This window comes from Peromyscus maniculatus, chromosome 10 (assembly GCF_049852395.1).
Source record: "Peromyscus maniculatus bairdii isolate BWxNUB_F1_BW_parent chromosome 10, HU_Pman_BW_mat_3.1, whole genome shotgun sequence".
Classification (NCBI taxonomy): domain Eukaryota; kingdom Metazoa; phylum Chordata; class Mammalia; order Rodentia; family Cricetidae; genus Peromyscus; species Peromyscus maniculatus.
Window position 1 is genome coordinate 23513185 of NC_134861.1, and position 23252 is coordinate 23536436.

Here is a 23252-nt window from a genome sequence, read left to right on the forward strand (position 1 = left end):
GCTGTGTTCTTCTAGGGAGCTACTGAAATGTCAAATAATTAAATAAAATAAATGGAAAACCTTTAAACCATTCTTTTCAAAATAATGGTTTGTTTAAAAGGCTTGTTTGAAAATATAATACCTTAATAATTAATTTGAATCTAATATGCTATTTTACATACATACAAAACAAGGTGTTAATAAAATTGAATTCCAATATTATAAAAATGTATCGGATAACATGAACTCATTATGCTGACTCATGTCATTATGTGATATTTTACACTTAGGACGGTTTCCTTGAAAAGCTCAATTCCACGGAGTTCATAGCACTTTCGAGATTAGTGGAGACCTTCATCATGGACACGGAGCAGATCTGTGGGAAGAAGAGCACGTCCCTGCTTGGGGCCCTGCAGAGCCAGGCCAGTAAGTTTGTGAGCAGGTTCCATGAAGAGAGGCGGACCAAACTCAGGTAGGACCATGTCCATTTTCCTCTTTCCTTCTCTCCACAGAGCAGTTACAGTGTTAAATCAAAGTGGAGTTGAGTGTCAGGCAAAATTCTTGAGAGTGTAGAAGTAAGATCACATTTCTTGGCTTTTCGGATGGAATTGAAATATTTATTTCTGCCCAGCCTTAATACCGGGGAGGTGCTCAGTCTTACTGCAGCTTGATATGCCATGCTTTGTTGATACCCATGGGAGACCTGCCCTTACCTGAGCAGGAACAGAGGAGGAGTGGATTGGGGGGTGGGGGGTGAGTGGATAGGAGGTGGGGGTAGGGAAGGGGAAGAGAAGAGGGAGGGGAAACTGTGGTCAAGTTGTAAAATAAATAAATATTTGTTTCTATTGAAGTCTATCAGTTGGTCCCTAGTGGATGTTTCTTTCTCACTCGAGGTTAACTAAATTGTTTTCTTTGCTGATTTTGGCTAGGCTGAGAGACAGAAAATAGTTTGGAAAAGTATTAGTTCCATTAGTCGGTGGGTCTGGTTTATCATGACAGTCAACACTGAGTACTGCCAACTTGCTAGACATCTTCTTCCTTTTATTTTAATTAGGAGAATTTTATTGAAATGTTCACCTGCCTTTCTTTTTACTTTTGAACAGCCTTCTCTTAGACAATGAGCGCTGGAAGCAAGCTGATGTTCCTGCAGAATTTCAGGATCTTGTTGATTCTATAGCAGATGGAAAGATTGCTTTACCTGAAAAAAAGCCAGCAGGTATGTGTGGTCTCTCACACACTGTCCCTTATATTGATGACCAGGGCTTACTGTCTGTCCCTGAACAGCTCATAGTCTTTCCATTCCACTTCATGCAAACAAATGCTTTTCCAAATAAAGTTATACATATAGATGCATTAACCATTAACCGTGTTGTTTTTTTTTTTTTTTAATTTTTATTTATTTATTTATTTTTTCCTGGAAAGTTAAGAGTTCTGACTTCTTTGGAGCTTCTTGTGGTAGGACTTTTTGTAGACATGGTTTCTGTCCCTGTCCTCCTGAGCCTGCCCTTGCTCAACAACACGAGTGTATGCTGTTAAAACTCAGGTTTGCTAGTCCTTATGACTGAGGATCTTGGGTTGTTATGCCTCCTTCCATTGTGAGTTCACTGACTTCCCAGGTACTGGTGTAGGTACCAGAGAAATAAAGGTTAACTAATGTCAATATTGAGTGCTTGTTTGGTGCTACACATTGTTGTTTGAAGCAGTTTACTGTAGCTAAAGTTTCCTGGTTCAGCTCAGCTCCCATGGCCCTGTGGCCAGCCACTTGGACTCAAGTAAACACAAAGAGACTTATATTACTTATAAACTGCATGGCCGTGACAGGCTTCTTGCTATCTAATTTTTATATCTTAAATTAACCCATTTCTGTTAATCTGTATGTGTTCCATGGCTTTACCTGTTGCCTTTACATGTTGCTCCCTGGAAGGCAGGCTAGCGTCTCCTCACTCAGCATTCCACTCCCAGAATTCTCTTTTCTCCTTGTCCCGCCTGTACTTGCTGCCTGGCTACTGGCCAATCAGCACTTTATTTATCAATCAATCATCCACAGCAGTTTACAGATATTATAACATGGACACTCTGCAAACTAGGTTGTTTAACAAATACGGAGGCTGGAACACAGCGAGGTTATGCAAATAAGCTTATGGAGTTGCAGACCTAGGGAGTGGGAGAACAGGGATTCAGAGTCAGGCAGACTGGCAGTGGGACCCTTCCCTCCCCTGCTCTGCTCTCCACTTGCTGCAGAATAGAGAAGTAATTAAGAAAGTGCTTGCCACCACAGGACAAATAGACCTACATTCAAGCTGAATTGTCATTAGAACTCACTTCTTTGCATGAAAGAAAAGAGGAAGTAAATATTTTGTCTAAGTGTTCAGAAACTTGAAACTTAGGAAAAGCATAATGGTATGCCTTTGTTAAGCTAATTAATTTGGCTATTCCAGGACAGTGATCTAATTTATTTTTCTTTTTACCTCAAAATGCTGCATTTTGTTTCACAGTGATAAGAAATATCACATGCTGAAAATTAATTCCTGGCTTGAAATCTTAAGGGCTAATGTTAATAATGAAAAGTAGTTGGGTAAAATGCTAGTTCTGCCTCTAAACTAAGTCTAACTTAAAAAGAACGACTTCCTAATCTCCTGTGTACCAGACCCAGAGGACAGGCAGTTTCTAATCATTACTCCTGTTATTCGGGCTCCCCTGAGAGACAGAGTTGAACTGCAGAGGACTTAAGGCATTGGCCAGTACTCCACTCTAAGTCTAGCTGACGCCCGCACTTCACAGTGCCACACAGCTCCCAAGACACCACAGGCATGCGCGTCAGAAGTGAAAGAGAGCTGGGTTCTCAGCAGGAACTACCAGTTCCCGTCTTCTCCAGTCAGGATTTCCGCCCAGCCCCACCTTTCTTGTGTGCTCTGTTCCTAGCTACAGAAGAAAGGAAACCAGCTGAAGTCCTTATTGTGGAGGGACACCAGTATGCTGTTGTTGGGTGAGTAGCGCATTTCTCTTTGAAACCTGCCTTCTAGCTCTCCCTTGGATTGAATTGCAAATTTTGGAATAACAATGTTTAAAACTATAAAATATTTAAGGGAAATTTTATGACTCTTCTTTTATTTTTTTGTTGTTCTGTAGTATGCTTTATCCATCAGGGACACTGGCTTCACAGAAAGGCCCTGATTTTCTCATGTAACAGGAAACGTTGTAGTAACTGCTTGTTACCATTATTCCACACGAGGCTCTTGCTACCCATTTTTCTCTATAGCATAGTAGTTCTAGTCAAAACACAAACAGTTCTGTCTCTAAAATTATTGCTGTTCTATGTATCATTTAGCACACTTCACCACTGCCATTGTAGACATTGGGTCTTTCGCTCTTTTGTCAATAAACATATCTCCAATTCAGGTTAACTGGAAACATACTGTCATCTCTACTGTGTGCCTTTTATGAAATTTTAAGCTCACTGTTGTCTTTAAAGCATTGAACAATTTAAGTATTATCTTTGTTTCTTGTCACTGTTTTCTGAAATAGATGTTCTCTATAAAGAAAGTAGTGCCTTGTCACAATAATGTATATAGTTGAATTGTCTCTCTGATCCCCTGGTAGAACTCTGCATTCTGCAGAGGTGAGGGAGTTACTGACTTCCAGTTTTCTTAGCACCATGGCAGCTGTACAGAGGGTACCTAGGCTGGAAGCTTCGTCCTAGTCACTTTCAAGTTGCTGAAACAACAGCAACACTCCTTTCTGCTCTTTGGAATCCTTGCTTCTCTCTGGGAGGGCAAAGCTGTTTTCAACCCCTGTAATCTCATCCCTCCATTGAAGTATCATTTCTGTCTTTAATGATTTGTTAGCCAGTTACATTTCATGTGCTTGTTGAAATGGTCCCCTTGGATAGTTTCTTGGCTCTTTAGGAAGAGACTGTTGCCAAAAAGACTGAACTTAGGGGACTAATGCATCTTCTGAGGAAGATTATAAAGATATGCGATGGACACATGCCACACACAGCAGACTCTAGACTAAGTATGGAGCATATACATGGCCTCCCAGATGAGTTTAGGAGGTTAGATGCTTCTGTTGAATTTTAGTTCTTAATATCTTGCAGACTTTTATAAAGCATTATTTAACATGACTTTCTCATTTCTGAACAGCTGAATGAATTTAGATGTCTTATAATAAGTCATTCCTCCCTCTTAATTCAGTTGTATTTAACCTACAATGATATGTCTTCTACTGTGATATGCCCTGCTATTAAACTGATAATTTCTCATTTTTTTGTAAACCTCCTAGGACATTGTGTTCCCCTTAGAACATTATAAATTCTTTTCCATCTCACTAAGAAAATCTGGACTAACTTCCCTTCATTAATTCAAGAGCTATAATTGAGGCATGTTTACATGAGTGGGCAGAACCACTGGCTAGTCTTTTTCTCAGTGTTTCTGATTTGCCCCAAAAAAGGAATACTTGTGTATAATAAAGACTTGCTTAAAATTGCTATGCAAAGGGGCCGACAAGATGGCTCAGTAGTTGAGATCCCTTGTTACTCTTGCAGAGAACCCAAGTCCAGTTCCCAGCAACCCATGGTGGCTAGCAAGTATCTTTAGCTCCAGGTAAACGCCAGGGGATCCAAAACCCTTTTCTGGCCTCAGTGATCACTGCATGCATGTGATGCGGACAAACATGACAGCAAAATACTCATATACGTATTATAAAACTAAATACATCTTTTTTTTAAAAAAAAAAGCCATACAGAGAATGGTGTTCTAGCACAAAGTCTGACGATACTCATTGTCAGTGTCTTGTCGCTGACTCTGAAGTTACACAGCTGCCAAGGTTGGTATATCTCCGTAGATGTTTTGAACTGGTTATGTGACTTTTCTTGCTGAGTGTCTGTGCATCCTTTCCTTCTAGAACTGTTTTGCTGTTAATTAGAATCATCCTTGAATATTGCCAGTGTGTGGATAACATCCCCTCTGTCACAACTGACATGCTCACCCGTCTGACAGATTTGCTGAAGGTGTGTACAGTTTTTCCCATTTATTTGAAAAATAGTTGGGAGAGTCCATTCATTAGAGTTTAACTAATCTTTAACTTTTAAGACACTTACCAAGTTATTTTTAAGGTAGGGGTTTATGATACCTGTCATGGTTGTATTTCAAGAAGAGCAGCGTGCTGTGCACTCCATACTCAGTGTGAGGTGCACATGTGTTCATGTCTCACATGTGTGTGCTCACATGGTCTCACATCCATAGAGCAGTAAATGATACTGGAGACTGAACATGACTCAACTCATTCAGATCCGAATCTGAACTGCTTTCCAGTACCTGGCAGGAGTTCTCACTAAAGCTTTGGCTCACTCAAGTCAGAGATTTTTCTTAACATCATTCTTCCAGAACCATTAACGTGATGAAATGGTGATGATTTCAGCTAATTCATATTAGTGAATTCTTATGTGCTAGTATAACAAAGGTTTTATTCTCCTCCCTCTTTTATTTAAAATAGATTTTTTTTCATATAATGTATCCTGATTACAGTTTCCCCTCCCTCTACTCCGCCCACTTCCTCTCCACCTTTCTTCTCATCCAGATCCACTTGCTTTTTGTCTCTCATTAGAGACAGAAACAGGCTTCTAAGAGATAACAGTAAAATATAACAAAATAAAATATAAGATAAAACAAAAATCACCACACTGAAGTTGGACGAGGCAAACCAACAGAAGAAAAAGACCCCAAAAGAAGTCACAAGAATCAGAGACCTACCCATACACACTCTCAGGTGTCCCGTAGAAATACTGAACTGAAAGCTTTCATATACACACAGGACCTGGTGCAGACCTGGGCAGGCCTGTGCTTGCTGCTTCAGTCTCTGTGAGGCCATCTGAGCCTTGCTCAGTTGATTCAGGGGCCTTGTTCTCCTGGTGTCCTCCACCCCCTCTGGCTCTTACACTCTTTCCGCCTCTTCTTCTAAGGGTTCCCCGAGGTCTGAGAGGATGGATTTGATGGAGACATCCCATTTAGAGCTGAGTGTTCCAAGGTCTGTCTTCATAATATCTGGCTGTGGGCCTCTGTATTGTTTCCATCTGGTGCAGGAGGAACCTTCTCTGATGATGGCTGAATAAGACATTGATTTATGAGTATAGCATAGTATGTTTAGGAGTCATTCTAGCATACCTTTGTGGGTTTTTTTTGAAGACCAGTAGTATTTGTTTTTTTGCCCTAGGTCTTTGGGCTATCTGGTCTCTGGTTTTTGGCACCCAAGCAGTGTCAGCTTTAGGTTCCATCTCATGGAGTGGGCCTTAAGATAACGCAGACATCACTGGTTACTCCAACAAGCTCTGCTTGTTACCACATTTTGCAAGCAAGACAGCATTGCAGATAAGAGGATTTGTGGTTAGACTGGGGTTTACTTTTCTCTTTGAGTAGCCTGCCGAGTATCTTCCTGAACCAAAGACACTAGAATGTAGTCCATGAAGGTTCCATGTATATTGTGCACCAACTTGACCTCTTCATGTTCAATGAGTTGTCAGTTTGTGGACAGCAACCTATAGTCTTGACAACAGCCTGGGTTGTTGGGGGATTTCCATGGTAACCCTTGGGCCAATAACTCAATTGAATATAACCCAGTCCCAGTACTGGAAGCTTCGTTTGATGACAAGAGATGGCCAGTTGGGACTCTGTCTCCCTCATTATTTGGAAACGTCATTAGAATCATTTTCATGTAGTATAGAAAGTTTCCACTGCACTGAGTTTCCATACTACCCTCTAATGCCCCTCAGTTACAGCTGTCTTTCCTACATTTCCTCCCTCAACCCTACCCCCACTCTCCACCTTCCTGTACCAGTTCCCCCACCCCCAGGTCCACCCATAAAATCTATTCTTCTTCCCTCTCCCAAGGAGATCCATGTGTCGACCTCCCCCCCATCCCTTCCTCTATACTAACCTCTCTGAGTTTATGAATTGTGGCTTGGTTATCATTTATTTAACTGCTAAGATCCACATATAAATGAGTACATTCCATTCCATGGTTGTCTTTCTGGGTCTGAGTTACCTCACTCAGGATGACTTTTTTGGTTCTATCCATTTGCCTACAAATTTTCATGATGTTCTTTTTCTTTTTCTTTTTCTTTTTTCTTTTTTGGTTTTTTTGAGACAGGGTTTCTTTGTGTAGCTTTGTGCCTTTCCTGGAACTTGCTTTGTAGACCAGGCTGGCCTCAAACTCATAGAGATCCGCCTGCCTCTGCCTCCTGAGTGCTGGGATTAAAGACGTGCGCCACCAACTCCCAGCTCATGATGTTATTTTTCTTTAACAACTGAGTAATACTCCAGTGTATAAATATACCACATACTCCAGTGTATAAATATACCACATTTTCGTTATCCACTCTTCTGTGGAGGGACACCCAGGTTGTTTCTGAATTATGGTTATTATGAATAGAGCAGCAATGAACAGGTTTGAGCAGGTGTCTCTGTGGTATGATGCAGCATCCTTTGGGTATATACCCAAGAGTGGTATAGCTAGATCTTGAGGTCAGTTCTCATCTTTCTGAGGAATCACCACACTGATTTCCAAAGTGGCTGTCTAAGTTTGCACTTACACCAGCAATAGAGGAGTATCCCCCTTGCTCCACATCTTTAGCAGCTGTCACTTGTGTTATTGATTTTAGCCTTTCTGACAGGTGTAAGATGGAATCTCAAAGTAGTTTTGATTTGCATTTCCCCAATGGCTAAGGATGTTGAACATTTCTTTAAGTGTTTATCAGCCATTTGAGATTCCTCTATTGAGAATTCTCTGTTTAGATCTGTACCTCATTTTTTAAATTTTTTTTTCTTTTTTCTTTTTTTGGGTTTTTTGAGACAGGGTTTCTCTGTGTAGCTTTGCGCCTTTCCTGGAACTCACTTGGTAGTCCAGGCTGGCCTCGAACTCACAGAGATCCACCTGGCTCTGCCTCCCGAGTGCTGGGATTAAAGGTGTGTGCCACCACCGCCCGGCCATTTTTTAATTTGATTATTTGGTTTTTTGATATCTAGTTCCTTGAGTTCTTTATATATTTTTGATATTAGTCCTCTGTTGGATGTGGAGTTAGTAAAAATCTTTTCACAGAATGTAGGCTATGACTTTGTGGGAATGATGCTGTCCCTTGCTGTACAAAAGCTTTTCAGTTTCATAATTGTTGATCTTAGTGCCTGCACAACGATGCTCTGTTTTAGAAAGTTGTCTCCTATGCCAGTGAGTTCAAGGCTGGTCTCCACCTTTTCTTCCGTCAGATTCAGGGTTTCTGGTTTTATGTTGAGGCCTTTGATCCACTTGGCCTTGAGTTTTGTGCAGGGTGGTAAATACAGATGTGTGTGCAGTCTTCTACATGTAAATAACCAGTCTGTGGAAGATGCGGTCTTTTTTCAGTGTGTATTTACGGCTTCTTTATTTAAAAAAAATTAGGTGTACATAGGTGTGTGAGTTTATGTCGGGGTCTTCTATTCAATTCCATTGACCCACTTGTCTGTTTTTATGCCAACACCATGCTGTTTTTATTACTATAACTTTGTAGTACAGCTTGAAATACCTCAGGAAGTTCTTTTATTATTCTGGATTGTTTTAGCTATCCTGTTTTGTTTTCTTTTTTTCATATGAAGCTGAGAATTGTCCTTTCAAGGTCTGTGAAGAATTGTGATGGAATTTTGTTGGGGATTGCATTGAACTTATAGATTGCTTCTTACTATGTTGATACTACCAATCCATGAGCATGGGATATCTTTCCATCTTCCAATATTTTCTTCTATTTCTTTCTATTATATGAGGTTATTGTGAAAGTTGTTTCCCTGATTTCTTTCTTAGTCTGTCATTTGTATAGAGGAGAGCCGCTGACTTTTGTGACTTAATTTTGTATTCAGCTACTTTGCTGAAAGTATTATCAGCTATAGGAGTTGCCTGGTAGAATTTTTATGATCCATATGTACTGTCCTGTCATCTGCAAATAAAGATACTTTGACGTCTACCTCTCCAATTTGTATCCCCTTAATCACCTTCAGTTCTCTTATTGTTCTAGCTAAGACTTCAAGGACCATATTGAATAAGTATATAGAGAGTGGACAGCCTTGTCTTGTTTCCGATTTTAGTGGAGTTGCTTTGAGTTTCTCTCCATTTGAGTTCATGTTGGTTGTGGGCTTGCTGTAACAACCTTTACTATGCTTAGGTTATGTCCCTTGTGTCCCTAATCTCTCCAGGACTTTTATCATGAAGGGGGGTTGGATTTTGTTAAAGGCCTTTTTGGCATCTAATGAGATGATCATGTGGGTTTTATCTTTAAATTTGTTTATATGATGGATTATATTTATTGATTTTTATAGAACCATCCCTGTATCTCTGGGATGAAGCCTACTTGATCATGGTGGATGATCTTTTTTATTTGTTCTTGCATTCGGTTTGGAAGTATTTTATTGAGAATTTTTGTGTCTGTGTTCATAAGGGGAATTGGTCTGTAATTCTTTCTTTATTGAGTCTTTATGTTTAGGTATCAGGTTAATCGTGGCCTTGATTTTATGAATTGGGCAATGTTCCTTCTGTTTCAACTTTTTGAAATAATTTGATGAGTATTGGCATTAACTTTTTTTGAAAGTTGGGTGGAATTTCTGTGCTAAAACCATCTTTTAGCTAAAACCTGGCGTTTTTTTGTTTTGTTTAGTGACTTTTAATGACTGCTTCTATTTCACTGGGTGTTATAGGTCTATTTAAACTGCTTATCTGATCTGGATTTAACTTTGGTAGGTGGTATGTATCGAGAATGTTATCCATTTCTTTTATATTTTCAATTTGATGGAGTATTGGTTTTATGATTCTCTGGATTTCCTCAGTGTCTGTTATGCTCCCTTTTCATTTCTGATTCTATTAATTTGGATCTTCTCTTTCTGCCTTTTAGTTAACTTGTATAAGGGTTTGTTAGTCTTACTGATTTTTCTCCAAGAACCAATTTCTTGTTACATTGATTCCTTGTATTGTTTTCTTTATTTCTATTTTATTGATTTCAGCCCTGAGTTTGATTATTTCTTGCCGTCTGCTCCTTTTGTGTGTGTTTGCTTCTTTTGTTCTAGAGCTTTGAGGTGTGCGGTTAAGTTGCTCATCTGAGATGTCCAATTTCTTTATGAAGGCACTTAGTGCTATGAACTTGCCTCTTAGAACTGCTTTTATTGTGTCTCATTAGTTTGGGTATGCTGCATATTTATTTTCATTCAATTATAGAAAGTCTTTAATTTCTATCCTGACTCGTTTTTTCATTCAATAGAGAGTTGTTCAGTTTCCACGAGTTTGTAAGCTTTCTGTTGTTTCTATTATTGTTGATATCTGGCTTTAATCTATGGTGGCCTGTTAGGATGCAGGGGATTATTTCAGTTTTCTTGTACCTGTTGAGACTTGCTTTGTGACTGAATATGTGGTCAGTTTTGGAGAATGTTCCATGAGATGCCGAGAAGAAAGTGTATTCTTTTATGTTTGGGTGAAATGTTCTGTGATATCTGTTAGGTCCATTTGGCTTGTAACATCTTTTAGTTTCTTCATTTCTCTGTTTAGTTTCTGTCTGGATGACCTGTCTGTTGGTGATAGTGGGGTATTGAAGTCGTCCACTATCAGTGTGTGAGGGTCAGTATGTGATTTAAACATAGTAGTGTTTCTTTTATGAACTTGGGTGCCTCTGTGTTTGGAGCATAGATGTTAATAATTGAAATGTTCTCTTGGTGGAGTTTTCTGTAGCAGGAATCTTAACAGGTCTTATTAATAAAATCAAACCTGAAGCCAGGTATTGGGGTGAATGCTGGAAGATCAGAGAAGAGGAACAAACCACAGCCACCTCACCTTGCCAATTCCTCAGCTGATCCCGTTTCCTCAGACTGGAAGCTTCTGAGTCCTCATCCAAATGATTCTCAGCTGAACTGTGCTGCTCAAAGCCTAAAAGCTTAACCAGCTTAGCTCCTGGTGTTCACGCCTTATATACCTTTCTGCCATCACTTCCTGGGATTAAAGGCGTGAGTCACCATGCCTGGCTGTTTCCAGTGTGGCTTTAAACTCACAGAGATCTGGATGGATCTCTGCCTCCCAAGTGATAGGATTAAAGATGTGTGTGCCACCATTTTCTGGCCTCTATATCTAGTGGCTGTTCTGTTCTCTGACCCCAGATAAGTTTATTAGGGTGCACAATATTTTGGGGAACATAATATCACCACAGTTTTCCTTTGATGAGTATATGGTGTCCTTCCCTGTTTCTTCTGTTTAATTTTGGTTTAAAGTCTATTTTGTTAGATATTAGAATGCTTATACCAGCTTGCTTCTTAAGTCTGTTTGCTTGGAATATCTTTTTCCAATCCTTTACCCTGAGGTAATATCTATCTATGATGTTGAGTTCTGTTTCTTGGATGCAGCAGAAGGATAGTTCCTGTTTTCACATTGAGTCTGTTAGTCTTTATTTTTATTGGGGAACTGAGTCTGTTGCTATTAAGAGAGATCAATGACAAATGATTGTTAATTCCTGTTAGTATGTTGTTGTTGATTGTGGTGGTGGTGGTGGTGGTGGTGGTGTGTGTTTCCCTTCTTTTGATTTTACTACTCTGAGATGATTTATTCCCTGTGTTTTTATGTTTGTAGTTTACCTCTTTAGGTTGGAATTTTCTTTCTAGCACTTTCTGAAAGACTGGATTTGTAGATAAATATTGCTTAAATTTGACTTTATCATGGCCTATCTTCTTTCTCTATGGGGATTGAAATTTTGCTAGGTGTAGTCACTGGGCTGGCATCTGTGTTCTTAGAGTCTGCAGCACATCTGTCCAGTCCCATCTGACTTTCAGAGTCTCCATTGAGAAGTCAGTGTGATTCTAGTAGTCCTTCCCTTGCAGCTTTTACTATTCTTGTTTTGGTCTTACATTCAATGCTCCAGTTATTATGTGCCAAGGGCTTTCTTTTCTGGTCCAATCTATTTGCTGTTGTGTATGCCTCTTGTATTTTTATAGGCATCTTCTTCTTTAGGTTAGGGAAATTTTCTTTTATGATTTTGTCGAAAATATCTCTTGGGCCTTTGAACTGGATTACTTGTCCTTCCTCTATTTCTATTACTGTTAGATTTAGTCTCTCCAGAGTGTCTCAAATATGCTGGCTGTTTTGTGCCAGGAATGTTTTAGCTGGAACATTGCCTTTGACTGGTGTATCCGTTCCTTCTCAGTGCTTGGGATTTTATTTTCTCCTCCATAGTTCCTGTTCAAATTCCTAAAATTTTCATTTCCAGAATTCCCTCAGTTTGGGTTTTCTTTTTTGATTCTATTTCCATTTTCAGGTTTTGAACAGTTTTATTCATCTCCTTCCACTGTTTATGTTTTCCTTGATTTCCTTAAGGGAAATCATTTCATTTCGTCTTTAAGAACCTCTATTGTGTCCATACAGGTTGTTTTAAGGTCTTTTTCTTGTGCTTCGGCTGTGTTGAAATATTCAAAGCCAACTTTGGGAGGGTTTCTGAGCTCTGGTGGAGACAGAATTGTTCTGCTTATTTGTTAGTGGCTGTGTTTTGACACTGGCATATAGGCATTTTAGAGCAGGTTGGTTATAGGACTAGGTGCGGAGGTCTGCTCTTGTCTTTGTTGGATAGGTGTTTTTTTCCTTGGTTTCTGTTTCCTCTTTGGGTTTCAGGAGAGTGTAGTGGCTCTGTGTTGTCTGATAGAAAATTCTCTGTGGACCTGATAGGTGTGGCCACTGGGGGTTCCAGGTAAGATGCCTTTCTGGGTATTGGGTGCTGACACTTAGGAATGGAGGTAGGCTAGGGCTCTGAAAGAGTTCACAGGAAGGAGGAAAGCAGAATGTTCCACTAGTGATCTCAGTGGAGAAAACCCTTTGCTGTGTAAGTGTGAGGACCAGAGTGTTGGGAGTCCCCAGCACTCACATAAGAACAGGATGGGCCTGGAGGCACCATACATATGTGAATACACAGGCAGGAAAAGAAAGGACTTTGCTGGGAGGACTGAAGCTGGAGCTAGGGAGATGGCTCAGTGCTTAAAGCACTTGCTGTTCTAGAGGGCTAATTGCCTCCTTCTGACCTCTGTAGGTCCCAGGCATGCACATGTGCATACATAACTGCAGTCTAAACACTCCACATAAAATACAGATTTCTCAGGTTTTTCCTGCCAGAAGCCAATACTGAGTATACCTGTCCTGCCCCCTTTTCATTAATGCATAAATAATTATAACTGCTTTTACCAGAAAATTCATCGAGCCATTGTAATGAATCATTTTTCTAATCTCAGCACTTGAGAGGCTGAGGCAGGAGAATTGCCAGCCTGGATTGTATAGTGAATTCAGGTCAGTGTGCACCATAGAGTGAGACCTGTCTCTTATTAAAAAAATAAAATTAAATGTAAAAAATCCAACCACGGCCTAAATACATGGTCTGTAATGAGAAGGTGAGCAGAGGAGGAACGTATTGTATCTGGGGGCAGTTAGCACTTCAGTGAACTGCTCAGAATGATTTTCCTTCTTCCTTTGGTAGTACTTCAATTCAAGAAGTTGCCAGTTAGTTCTTGGAGCTGGTGCATTGCAAGTTGTTGGACTGAAAACGATTACTACAAAAAATCTGGGTATGAATTCTTACATTTAATTCCCATACTGAATTGTTAGAATGATGTCACTTTTGTATTGTGTTTTTATGCCTCATATTTGTGTGGCTCAGATAAGAGCCTGAAAAAGTGGCAGGTGCCACATTAGCCTTTTATGTGGTGGTGGTGGTGGTGGTGGCGGCGGCGGCGGCGGCGGCAGCGGTGGCATGTGTGTGTTTCAGGGAGTTTCCACTGTTCCAAGTTGTATGGAAGATGTGTCACTTTGTGAACTGTTACAGCATGTGTAAAGTGTTTCAGGAAATATGCATTAAAAAGTACTTTGAGGGAAGAATCAGCTGTGCCGCTGTCCTCAGGCCGCTCGTGGTACAGTGGAAAGCAGCATGCTCATTGCCAAATCGTTTTTCTTGTGCAAAATGAAATATGCTGCCTTCTGCCATGCCGCTTTTCATTTGTGAAATAAGCTGGAATTTGTATAAAACTAATGTGAAAGCTGTTACTTAATTTGATAACAGGTAAAATCAACTAATGTCTCTGTTCTCCATTGTGTGTCTGCTCCTCCACGCCAGCCCTCTCTTCACGGTGTTTGCAGTTAATCGTGCACTACATCCCTGTGATCCGGGCTCACTTTGAAGCTCGACTACCCCCAAAGCAATGGAGCATGCTGAGGCATTTTGATCACATCACCAAGGTACTCTTCACCCGTTTTCTATTGGAGTTTCACAAATGTATTCTTTAATTGTTAAGTATTTTGGAAATATGACTTAGGAAACTTTAAAATACAGTATTATTTCTAATTACAGGATTACCATGACCATATAGCTGAAATATCAGCTAAGCTTGTGGCGATAATGGACAGCCTATTTGATAAGCTGTTATCAAAGGTAATGATTCTTACAAATGATTAAGCTTTGCATAAGCCTAAGGCATTGTGACTTTCCATTTTATAGAGAATTCTGGATATATATATATATATATATATATATATATATATATATATATATATATGGACATGGTAAGAGAATCTAAGTGTTTACAAGGTATTTACCAATTGGTCAAAATTTTAACTTTTATCATCTCTTAGGACCCTTTAGTGGTCTGGCTCACAGCTGCATAGCAAATCATATCCCTCAATTTAGAGAAAAGTGCAATAGTGTGTTCAAATTTTGCACACTTGATACTTGTCTTCCAAGTGGCCTGGGGGAGTGAGGGAGATCAGGCCAGGGATGACAGCTCTACCCAGGGTGTCATGTTGGTACCCTGACACTCTGGCCATCAGAAGAGAATTACTGTGAGCTTTATAAATGTTCATGTTCGTCACCTGTGTTGACAGATACTGACTGACATTTGCTTTTTATCAAAGGAGGTTAAAACAGATTTGAAGCAGGGTGCTATTTTATCCCTCAGCACTAAGGGGTGTGTGTGTGTGTGTGTGTGTGTGTGTGTGTGTGTGTGTGTGTGTGTGTGTGCATATATTTTTTAACCAAGAAGAAGGGCTGGGGAGCTATGTCAGTCAGTAAAGTGCTTTCCTTGCACACGGAACCTGTGGGTTTCCTGTTTGTTTTTTAAAGAGGGACGCACGGTGGCAAACACTTGTGACCCCTGCTCTGAGGAGGTGGAGTCAGGTGAATGTGGTTTGCTGGCCAGCCAGTGAGAAATGCTGTCTCATAATATAAGGTAGATGGCACTCAGGAATATCACACAGGTACCCTCCCTCCACCTGCAGTCACACATGGACATTGGTACATCCCCTGTCTCACACAAATACAGTCTTAAAGGAACAGTCTTCCACCTAGTGACAGGGCTAATAACCTCAGGGTCCTCATGTTTGGGACTTCCTCAGTCGACTCAGCATACCTTTACTAGGATTTGTTTGGACAGAAACTTCTCTGTAAGTGTGATTCCTTCATTACATTTGCTGATTGTGTCTCTGAAGATTTCTGTTTTGTTTCAATAAACTGGAGCATCCCCTGCACATTTTTGCTGTGTTGCTTTAGTATTCCTGCCCTAGAGAGTGAGGCCAGATCTTAGAGCAGAGGTGTGTACTCCTCTCATGGTGACTTCCCACCGACCCGACTCACAGGTTGCAGTCCCAGGTTAACAAGTCTGACTTGCTTTCATGGGTTGCCCAGAAGTTTGATCTTTTTTTTTTTTTTTTTTTTTTTTTTTTTTTTTAAAGATTTATTTATTTATTTATTATGTATACAGTGTTCTGTCTGCACGTATCCCTGCAGGCCAGAAGAGGGCACCAGATTTCATTACAGATGGTTGTGAGCCACCATGTGGTTGCTGGGAATTGAACTCAGGACCTTTGGAAGAGCAAGCAGTGCTCTTAACCTCTGAGCCATCTCTCCAGCCCCTTTTTTTTTTTTTTTTTTTTTTTTTTTTTTTTTTTTTTTAATTCATATCAAAATAGGAGACAAGATTTGTTTGGGTTTGCCTTTTAGTTCTTAGCTTTTCATTTTCTTGTCTGAAATTTTGAGATTGCATGCCACAATAATATAATGTAGGCTATTTTAAGAAACTAATAAGGGTACCATTTCTTTCTTTCTTTCTTTCTTTCTTTCTTTCTTTCTCTCTCTCTCTCTCTCTCTCTCTCTCTCTCTCTCTCTTTCTTTTTGTTTGTTTTTTTCGAGACAGAGTTTCTCTGTGTTGTTTTGGTGCCTGCCTGTCCTGGAACTCACTCTGTAGACCAGGCTGGCCTTGAACTCACAGAGATCTGCCTGGCTCTACCTCCTGAGTGCTGAGGTTAGAGGCGTGTGCCACCACCGCCCGGCCAGGGTGCCGTGTCTTGTACTGAATGAGTCTATCTCCAGTCCTACTGACAGCTAGACTCATTAGTCTCTTACTCTTTTCCTCACTCATCCATGCAAACCATTGTGCTGGGTAACAGGGCAGCAGAGTGGTCAGTCTTCCGTCTGGTCCTCACGTAGTGAAGAGCTAGTGGGGAAAACATACACTAGCTTCAGCAGCATTATGAGTAAGGAAGTGATTCCATGTGTTGGAGCTCTTACTGCTGTAGAAGACACGGTTGCCGGGGGAGAGAAGAGCTGGGAAAGCATTCTAGCTGGTGCATGCTTATAAAGTTTGCTTTTAAAGACAGATGAGATTAGGGCAATGAAATTAACATGCAAAAGTCTCTAACATGAGAAAACATATTGAAAATCATAAGAAACCAATTCTGTGTCAGAGTTAGGCAGACTCAAATTAAGTCAGGTTTGCTACAGACTAGCCAGTGAAGAACCTTCAGTGAATTGTTGACTTGAACCTCAGTCTCCACCTTTAGATGGGAGTGATAGAAATGATCTCAAGGGTAGAGTGAGATAACACATATCTAAGTGCATTTGGTACACGTTTTGTTTTTCACTGTTTGGCTGTAGCAAGTTCTAGTAAGTGTCAGCTGCCAAGATTCTGCTGTCGTTAATAGTAACTTAAGTGAAAGCTGAAGTTTGCTAATGCACTGGGTTGCACACACAGAGGAATGGGTGACATACTGGAATATTCTCCTTTGCTAGAAATCAGTTTAAATCAGGTTTGAGGTTTAATTTATATTCAATAAAATTCACTCTAAGTATATACAATTTGGTGTCTTAAAACTCATATATAAGTAATGAAATGTCCACTTTCAAGATATAAAAAATTATTAATAAACCTTCTCTTGGACACTTTAGTTTTGCTTTTCCCAGAAGGTCCTTCATATGGAGTTATAGCCTGTTGTGCCAGGCTCCTTTTGTTCAGCATAATGCTTTTGGAATTGATGGATGCAACCTAAAGCCTTCTTTGTATGCTAATAAAAATAATTTCTTAGAAAAGGGGCAATTGTGAGACTTATGATGAGAAGCCTTGCTTGTTGAAGACTGAAGAAGAGGATACCCAAGAGGGAAACCTAGGAGGGCGTAGTGCAGTAGAGGGTCCATAGTGGGATGATGTGAGAGGATGCCACAGAGCCAGGAGCAAGGGAGCCAGGAAAGTTGCTGTTTGGAAGGGAGTGTGTTTTAGTGATTTTTTTTCCAAAGAGAAATTTCAGAAGAATGCTAAGAGTAAGAGAAGGTCTCTTGGGTGGTGGCGAATTAATATTGTGTCAAGTTGAGGGACTGAAGGCTGAGATAGTGAAGGTGAGATGGAAAGAACACTACCATTAGGGAAAACAGAGATGAAAAAGGGATTTGGGGGTATGGATTAGCCATTTTAGGGGTGACAAAACAAATGACTATAAATGGGGTGACTTAACAAGAATACTCAGTTCAGGGATCATATCGGGGACTAAGGGGGTCCAGCCCCTCGATAGTCCCCTCCCAGGGTCCAGGAAGAATCTACAACCAGCTGGTAATTAATCTTTGATGAAAAGAAATGAATCTATGTACACGAAACTCCTTAGTCCACACATTTTATTCTTCTGAGTCAGTTCTCTCTCTACACAGCTTCTATTCCGCTCTCATGCCTAGCTCCTTTCTTGCCTGATTTCTCTCTATATTTATCTGCTGTCCCCTCTAAGTTCTATCTTAATTCTCTCATCTTAGTTCTGCCCCATCTAGGTTCTCATCCATCTTGTTCTTTCCCATCTTAGCTCCTCTCTCATCTCCTCCTTTTCTATCTTGTTCTACCTCATCTTGTTCTTCCCCATCTGGCTCTTCCTCATCTTCCATCTCGTTCCTCTAATACTCTTCTCGCCCTTCAATCTCGTTCTTCCCCATCTCAGTTTGTTACTCTTAAGTTCTTACCCTAGTTCTTCCATTCTCTTTTCTCTTCTCCGTCTCATTCTCTCACTTCTCTCTAAGTCTCTCTGGAATCCAGTTATAAACCCAAGCAATAGCAATCCTTTGGCCTAGCAAAGTCACCGGGCGTGAATTCTATGGGATCATAAAGGCAGGTAAGAATTTTCCTCAGGCAGTGACTGTCAGGCTTTCTTTTATAATCCAAAATGGGAGTGGTGAGAGAGGACGTCAACTGAGTGCTGATGACCGGTTAGTACATCAAAAAGGGAGGGGATCCATGTGCTCAGTCTACATTCCTAGAATTGGTTAGGTAAGAAGTTAGGGGTCTATTAGTAAAGTTGTATAAGAAAGGAGGGTCTCACCCTAAATTGTACAAGAAATAAAGCCATCTGCCTGACCTAGGAGACAGGTATTGTCTCATATGGCCTTGGATGCTTGATAGGCATTTTAGGAGTTCTTGAAAGCACACAAGAAAATCATTTTAGGAACCAGCTATATATATGTATATACACACACATACAAAAGCTAAAATATCATCAAGACTTCTTAAGCCATGGCTTGACCTTTGGAGAAGTCCTTGACTTTTCCAAGTAGTAGCTTTTGGGATAGTAGCTGAATTCCATGTTTTCCTGCAGCTTGCAGCAGGACCATAGGCCAGACTCTTTCCAAAGGCACCTTTCTCTAGTGTGTGGTGTTTACTGAATTCATCACCCCAACGCCTACGTCTGTCTTCATGTGTCTGAATCTCATCTACCACTAGGCTAGTTTGAAAACAACATCAAACTCCGGAAACAGTAATTAAGTTCGGTGAGGAGGCAGAGAGCCTGGTCACCACATCTTGCCAGTGGTGTTATGAAATGGTGAAGTCACTTGGGAACATAGTTTCATATTTCCTGATTAGTTAAACATGGAGTCCAAATGACCCACTGACTTTTGCTAGATACATGTCCAAGAGAGCAAAAGTAATATCCACACTAAAACCTTTACACAGATGTTCATAACCACTCCAATTTCCATCATCTGAAGGATCGTGGAGAGAAGGTTGTCTGCTCACAGAATGGAACATATTCAAGCCATCAAAGAAATGAAGTACAGTTGCATGTCATAACAAGGAGGAGCCAGGAAAGAATTAAGTAAAGAAGCCAGCCTCAAAAGTCACGTTTTATGACTCTGTTTATATGAACTAGATAGGAATCCAAGGAGCTTCAGTTTAAACCCAAACAGTTTTAAGGTTGGAAGCAGCCTATGGTCTTAGCTACTGAGCTGTTTATCTCCCATAAAGTAGATGGAGATACTGACTAAAGTTTTTCAAGATTTGTGTTGTAGGTAGTACAAACCTCAGCTGAAGACCTGAGCCCTATGCCAGAGGTAGATGTATGGAGGCACAGAAAACTCAACTCAGGGCCTCGCCATGGTGGTGCATGCCTTTAATCCCAGCACTCAGGAGGCAGAGGCAGGCGGATCTCTGTGAATTCAAGGCCAGCCTGGGCTACAGAGTGAGTTCCAGGAAAGGCGCAAAGCTACATAGAGAAAATCCTGTCTCGAAAAACCAAATAAATAAATAAATTAAATAAAAGAAAGAAAACTCAACTCGGGGAATGTCGGAGACATTACATAGTCCAAAAGACTGAACGTAATTCTCATTCTTTTTCCCTTGCCAGTACGAGGTGAAAGCTCCTGTCCCTTCCCCTTGTTTCAGGAATATTTGTAAGCAAATGACAAAAATGCATGAAGCTATATTTGATCTTCTTCCCGAAGAACAAACACAGGTGAGTAGTAACTCCGGAAACCTTGGTTATTTGATCATTTTATAGCCATACCAGTAGGGGAGTTTGTACATGTTTTTGATTCAGTTAAATTTGGTTCATGTTTGCTGCCATTTTATTTATTTATTTATTTTTGGTTGTTATATTGATTAGTGAGGCATAGATGAAAGGTTTTATTTCAAAATGTCTTTTGTTTTGGCAGTTGACAACTAAACATAGATCTTCTATTCACCCATTGTTAGAGGTCAAAACTTGTACGACTATCACTCTTTTCATTGTTAGTGTGAAGATCAGAGTTGGCATCTATCAATAAATCTGTGATGTTATAAATTGAGATTGTAGCACAGATCAGGTGAAGGAAATTAGCAATGGAGTGAATAAGATTAGCATATACATAAGTAAATCATTAATTAAATCATTAGTGCTTATTAGATGTTCAGTGCTTCAGAACATCCTGAAAGTAGATGTCCAAGATTTTTTAAAAAGTGTTTCTCCATATATTGATAATGGATACTTCTATCTTCTGTTTCAGAGAACTATAAGCAACTTTTATTTCTTTTTCAGATGTTATTTTTAAGAATTAATGCAAGTTACAAACTCCACTTGAAAAAGCAGTTGTCACACTTAAATGTAATAAATGATGGAGGACCTCAAAATGGGTATGATTCTTAATCTGTTTTCACCACATGTTCCCATACTGCATTGCATAATTCCTTGTCATTCTTCATGGTACGCTTTTCTGCTGTCATGGTACTCTTGTGAACATGCCTCTGTATCTTCCCACTGTCTCCTCTCTCTGTTAACAAGGGTTGTCTGTTCAGCTACTTGCTGAACCTTACAGATCCTCAGTGAGGCAGCGTGGGCTGGTGGCCAAGTAGTGCTGCTCTGTCCAGACAGGACTCAGAGCTCCACTCCAGGGCCCTTGGACTAGGGGAGTGGCCTCATTTATAAAAGGATGAGGGTTAAGATATGCCTTATTTTGTAGGGCTCTGACATAATCTATTTTTATTGAACAGTATTGCATTTAAAAAACCATAGGATTTATATTTTACAAAGTTTGGGTTAAACTCTAGCTCTGCCAGCTACTAACAGCTCATATATAAAATTTTGAACAATCACATTATCTAGGCCTGAATTTTCTTCGATTGTTTTGTTTGTTTGTTGAGTTCTAGACAGGGACTGGCTCTTGCTATGCTGACCAGGCTGGCTTCCAACTCAAGAGATCCACTTGCCTCTGCCTCCAATTGCTAGGATTAAAGATTAAATGAACAAACAAAAAACCCTTTTCTTCCTTTTGTGAAGAGAATTAAAGATAAAATCTGAGCCTGGGGATGTTGTTGAGCAGTAGAGACTTGCCCTGGCTTCTGTCTCTAGCATTGCGAAAATGGGTGTGTGTTTGTCTTTTATAAAAAGTAAAAAGCACCAACCACTTGTTAAACTTTGGTACGATTTTCTTGGTGTGCCACAAATTATTTATCTTAAAAAAAAAAAAAATCTGTGTGTCCGGGTGTTCTCCCTGCATGTCTGTTTATGCATCTTGCACCTGCCTAGTGCCCTTGGAAGCCAGTAGAGCATGGGATCCCCTGAACTGGAGTTACAGTTGCGAGCTTCCATGTGGGTGCTGGGAACTAACCCAGGTCCTCTCTAAGAAGAGCAAATGCTCAGAACTGCTGAGCCATCTCTCTGGTGCCTGAAAAACTACCCTCTGAATGATAGGAACTATTGATTTGAGGTAGTCTGTTGTGAAAGCAAAAGTAAGAGAAACTATTTCTCTTAGAAACGAGAGGTGCCGTTGATTTCAGGGCCACTTCAGAAGCAGTGGAGAAGCGGTGAGAGGAAGGTCTGCTTTGGCATTGTGTGGGGAACCAAGCACGCCTCCTGTTCTTCCTTGTGTTGGACTCATCCCTCAACAATGAGCTCTGCTTAGTCACACTGTATAGAGTGTACGTAGTACGTATCTCCAGGGGTGACCGGAAAATTGGATGTTCTAAATGAAGTCACATAGAATCACACCTACCTGCTAGGTAGATGTTGTTCATGATCCATCTTCTTGCTGTGAAGCCATTTAAGTAAGTTGTCTGGCCAAGCATTTTATATATAGACCAGGAAATTATGACCTTAAGGTCATTAATTTTCTTCCAAATCTGGGTTGTGAATGGTTTAGAGACATTGTTTACTTAGTAGTTCATTTAAATCACTGCTCAAGATTAAAGGCTGGAATAGGTAAAATTCTTAATCTAAACATTCCGAGTCCAGAATGATCTGTAAAGTGTTACTTTCTTTGTTGGTCACTCGGAGGAGCAGTCAAGGAGGGAAGAAGCTGCTTTTCTTAAAGAGGGTAGGAGTTGGGGGTATACCACCAGCATTTGTTGTATCCCAGCAGAAGACCAAGCTGCTCTAAGTGACTGTACCTAAACCACATGTGGCTGTTAATGAGCTACTGGGAAACCACATTGAAAGCTAAGTATTTCATACATACTGGTCCCATTCTATATTGGCAAGCTACTAAAAACTTGAAAGTCGATCATAATTATACTTTATTTGCCCATTTATAAAGTGCAGAGTTTTTTTCAAGTGAATTAAATTATCCCTATCACTCATACTATACTACAAAAAATTCTGCATAAAGGTTCTTTGGTGTTCCTCTGAGGCATTTTGTGGGTGGAGCAAATCCTTGCTCAGCTAACATTAATTTAAAGATTAGTTCTTTTTACAATTCATACCTTCCATTTGGGTTGGGGAGATAACTCAGTGATAAAGCAATTGCCTAGTAAAGACTGGAGTTCAATCTCTATTACGCACCTCCTCCAGTGCGTCACACACTCTTTGGGGGAGGGGGTGTGAATGCTGTAAGAATTCATTTTACAAACTTTTCTGAACCCTAAAACATACCTGAATTGAAAAAAAAGAATGCGAATAAAATAGTATCAGCACATCAGTATTTAAAACAAACAAAAAAATTACACTTCAATTTCCCAGAGTCACAGGCTAAGCAGCTCCTGCTCTCCCAGTTCAGGGTCTAAAGGAAATGTTCTGGTGTAGGGATTAATCCGATTGTTATATTGTTTGTGTATTTTGCTGGAGATGGAATCCACAGCCTTATTCTTGCTAAGCAAGCACTCCACTGTTGAGCTGTACTCCCAACCCCAGTCCTCGGTATTGTTCGGTACTCAGTGGTGCTCGCCTAAGAACCCCAGCTCTCCTTGCGCTTCGCCCTGTTGTAG

At 40.3% G+C, this 23252-nt stretch overlaps 1 protein-coding gene across 5 annotated transcripts in view; it reads left to right on the forward strand.

The window, feature by feature from the left end:
* Vps54 (VPS54 subunit of GARP complex) overlaps nt 1-23252 on the forward strand; it is an 86377-nt gene that overhangs the window by 61478 nt on the left and 1647 nt on the right. For all 5 annotated transcript variants that reach the window (XM_076546050.1, XM_076546055.1, XM_076546051.1 and 2 more), the window contains exons 14-22: nt 270-451; nt 1083-1195; nt 2902-2965; nt 4882-4987; nt 13484-13571; nt 14117-14238; nt 14351-14431; nt 19924-20031; nt 20593-20687. In XM_076546050.1, coding sequence (XP_076402165.1) covers nt 270-451; nt 1083-1195; nt 2902-2965; nt 4882-4987; nt 13484-13571; nt 14117-14238; nt 14351-14431; nt 19924-20031; nt 20593-20687 — 959 coding nt within the window. The remainder of the gene's footprint in view (nt 1-269; nt 452-1082; nt 1196-2901; nt 2966-4881; nt 4988-13483; nt 13572-14116; nt 14239-14350; nt 14432-19923; nt 20032-20592; nt 20688-23252) is intronic.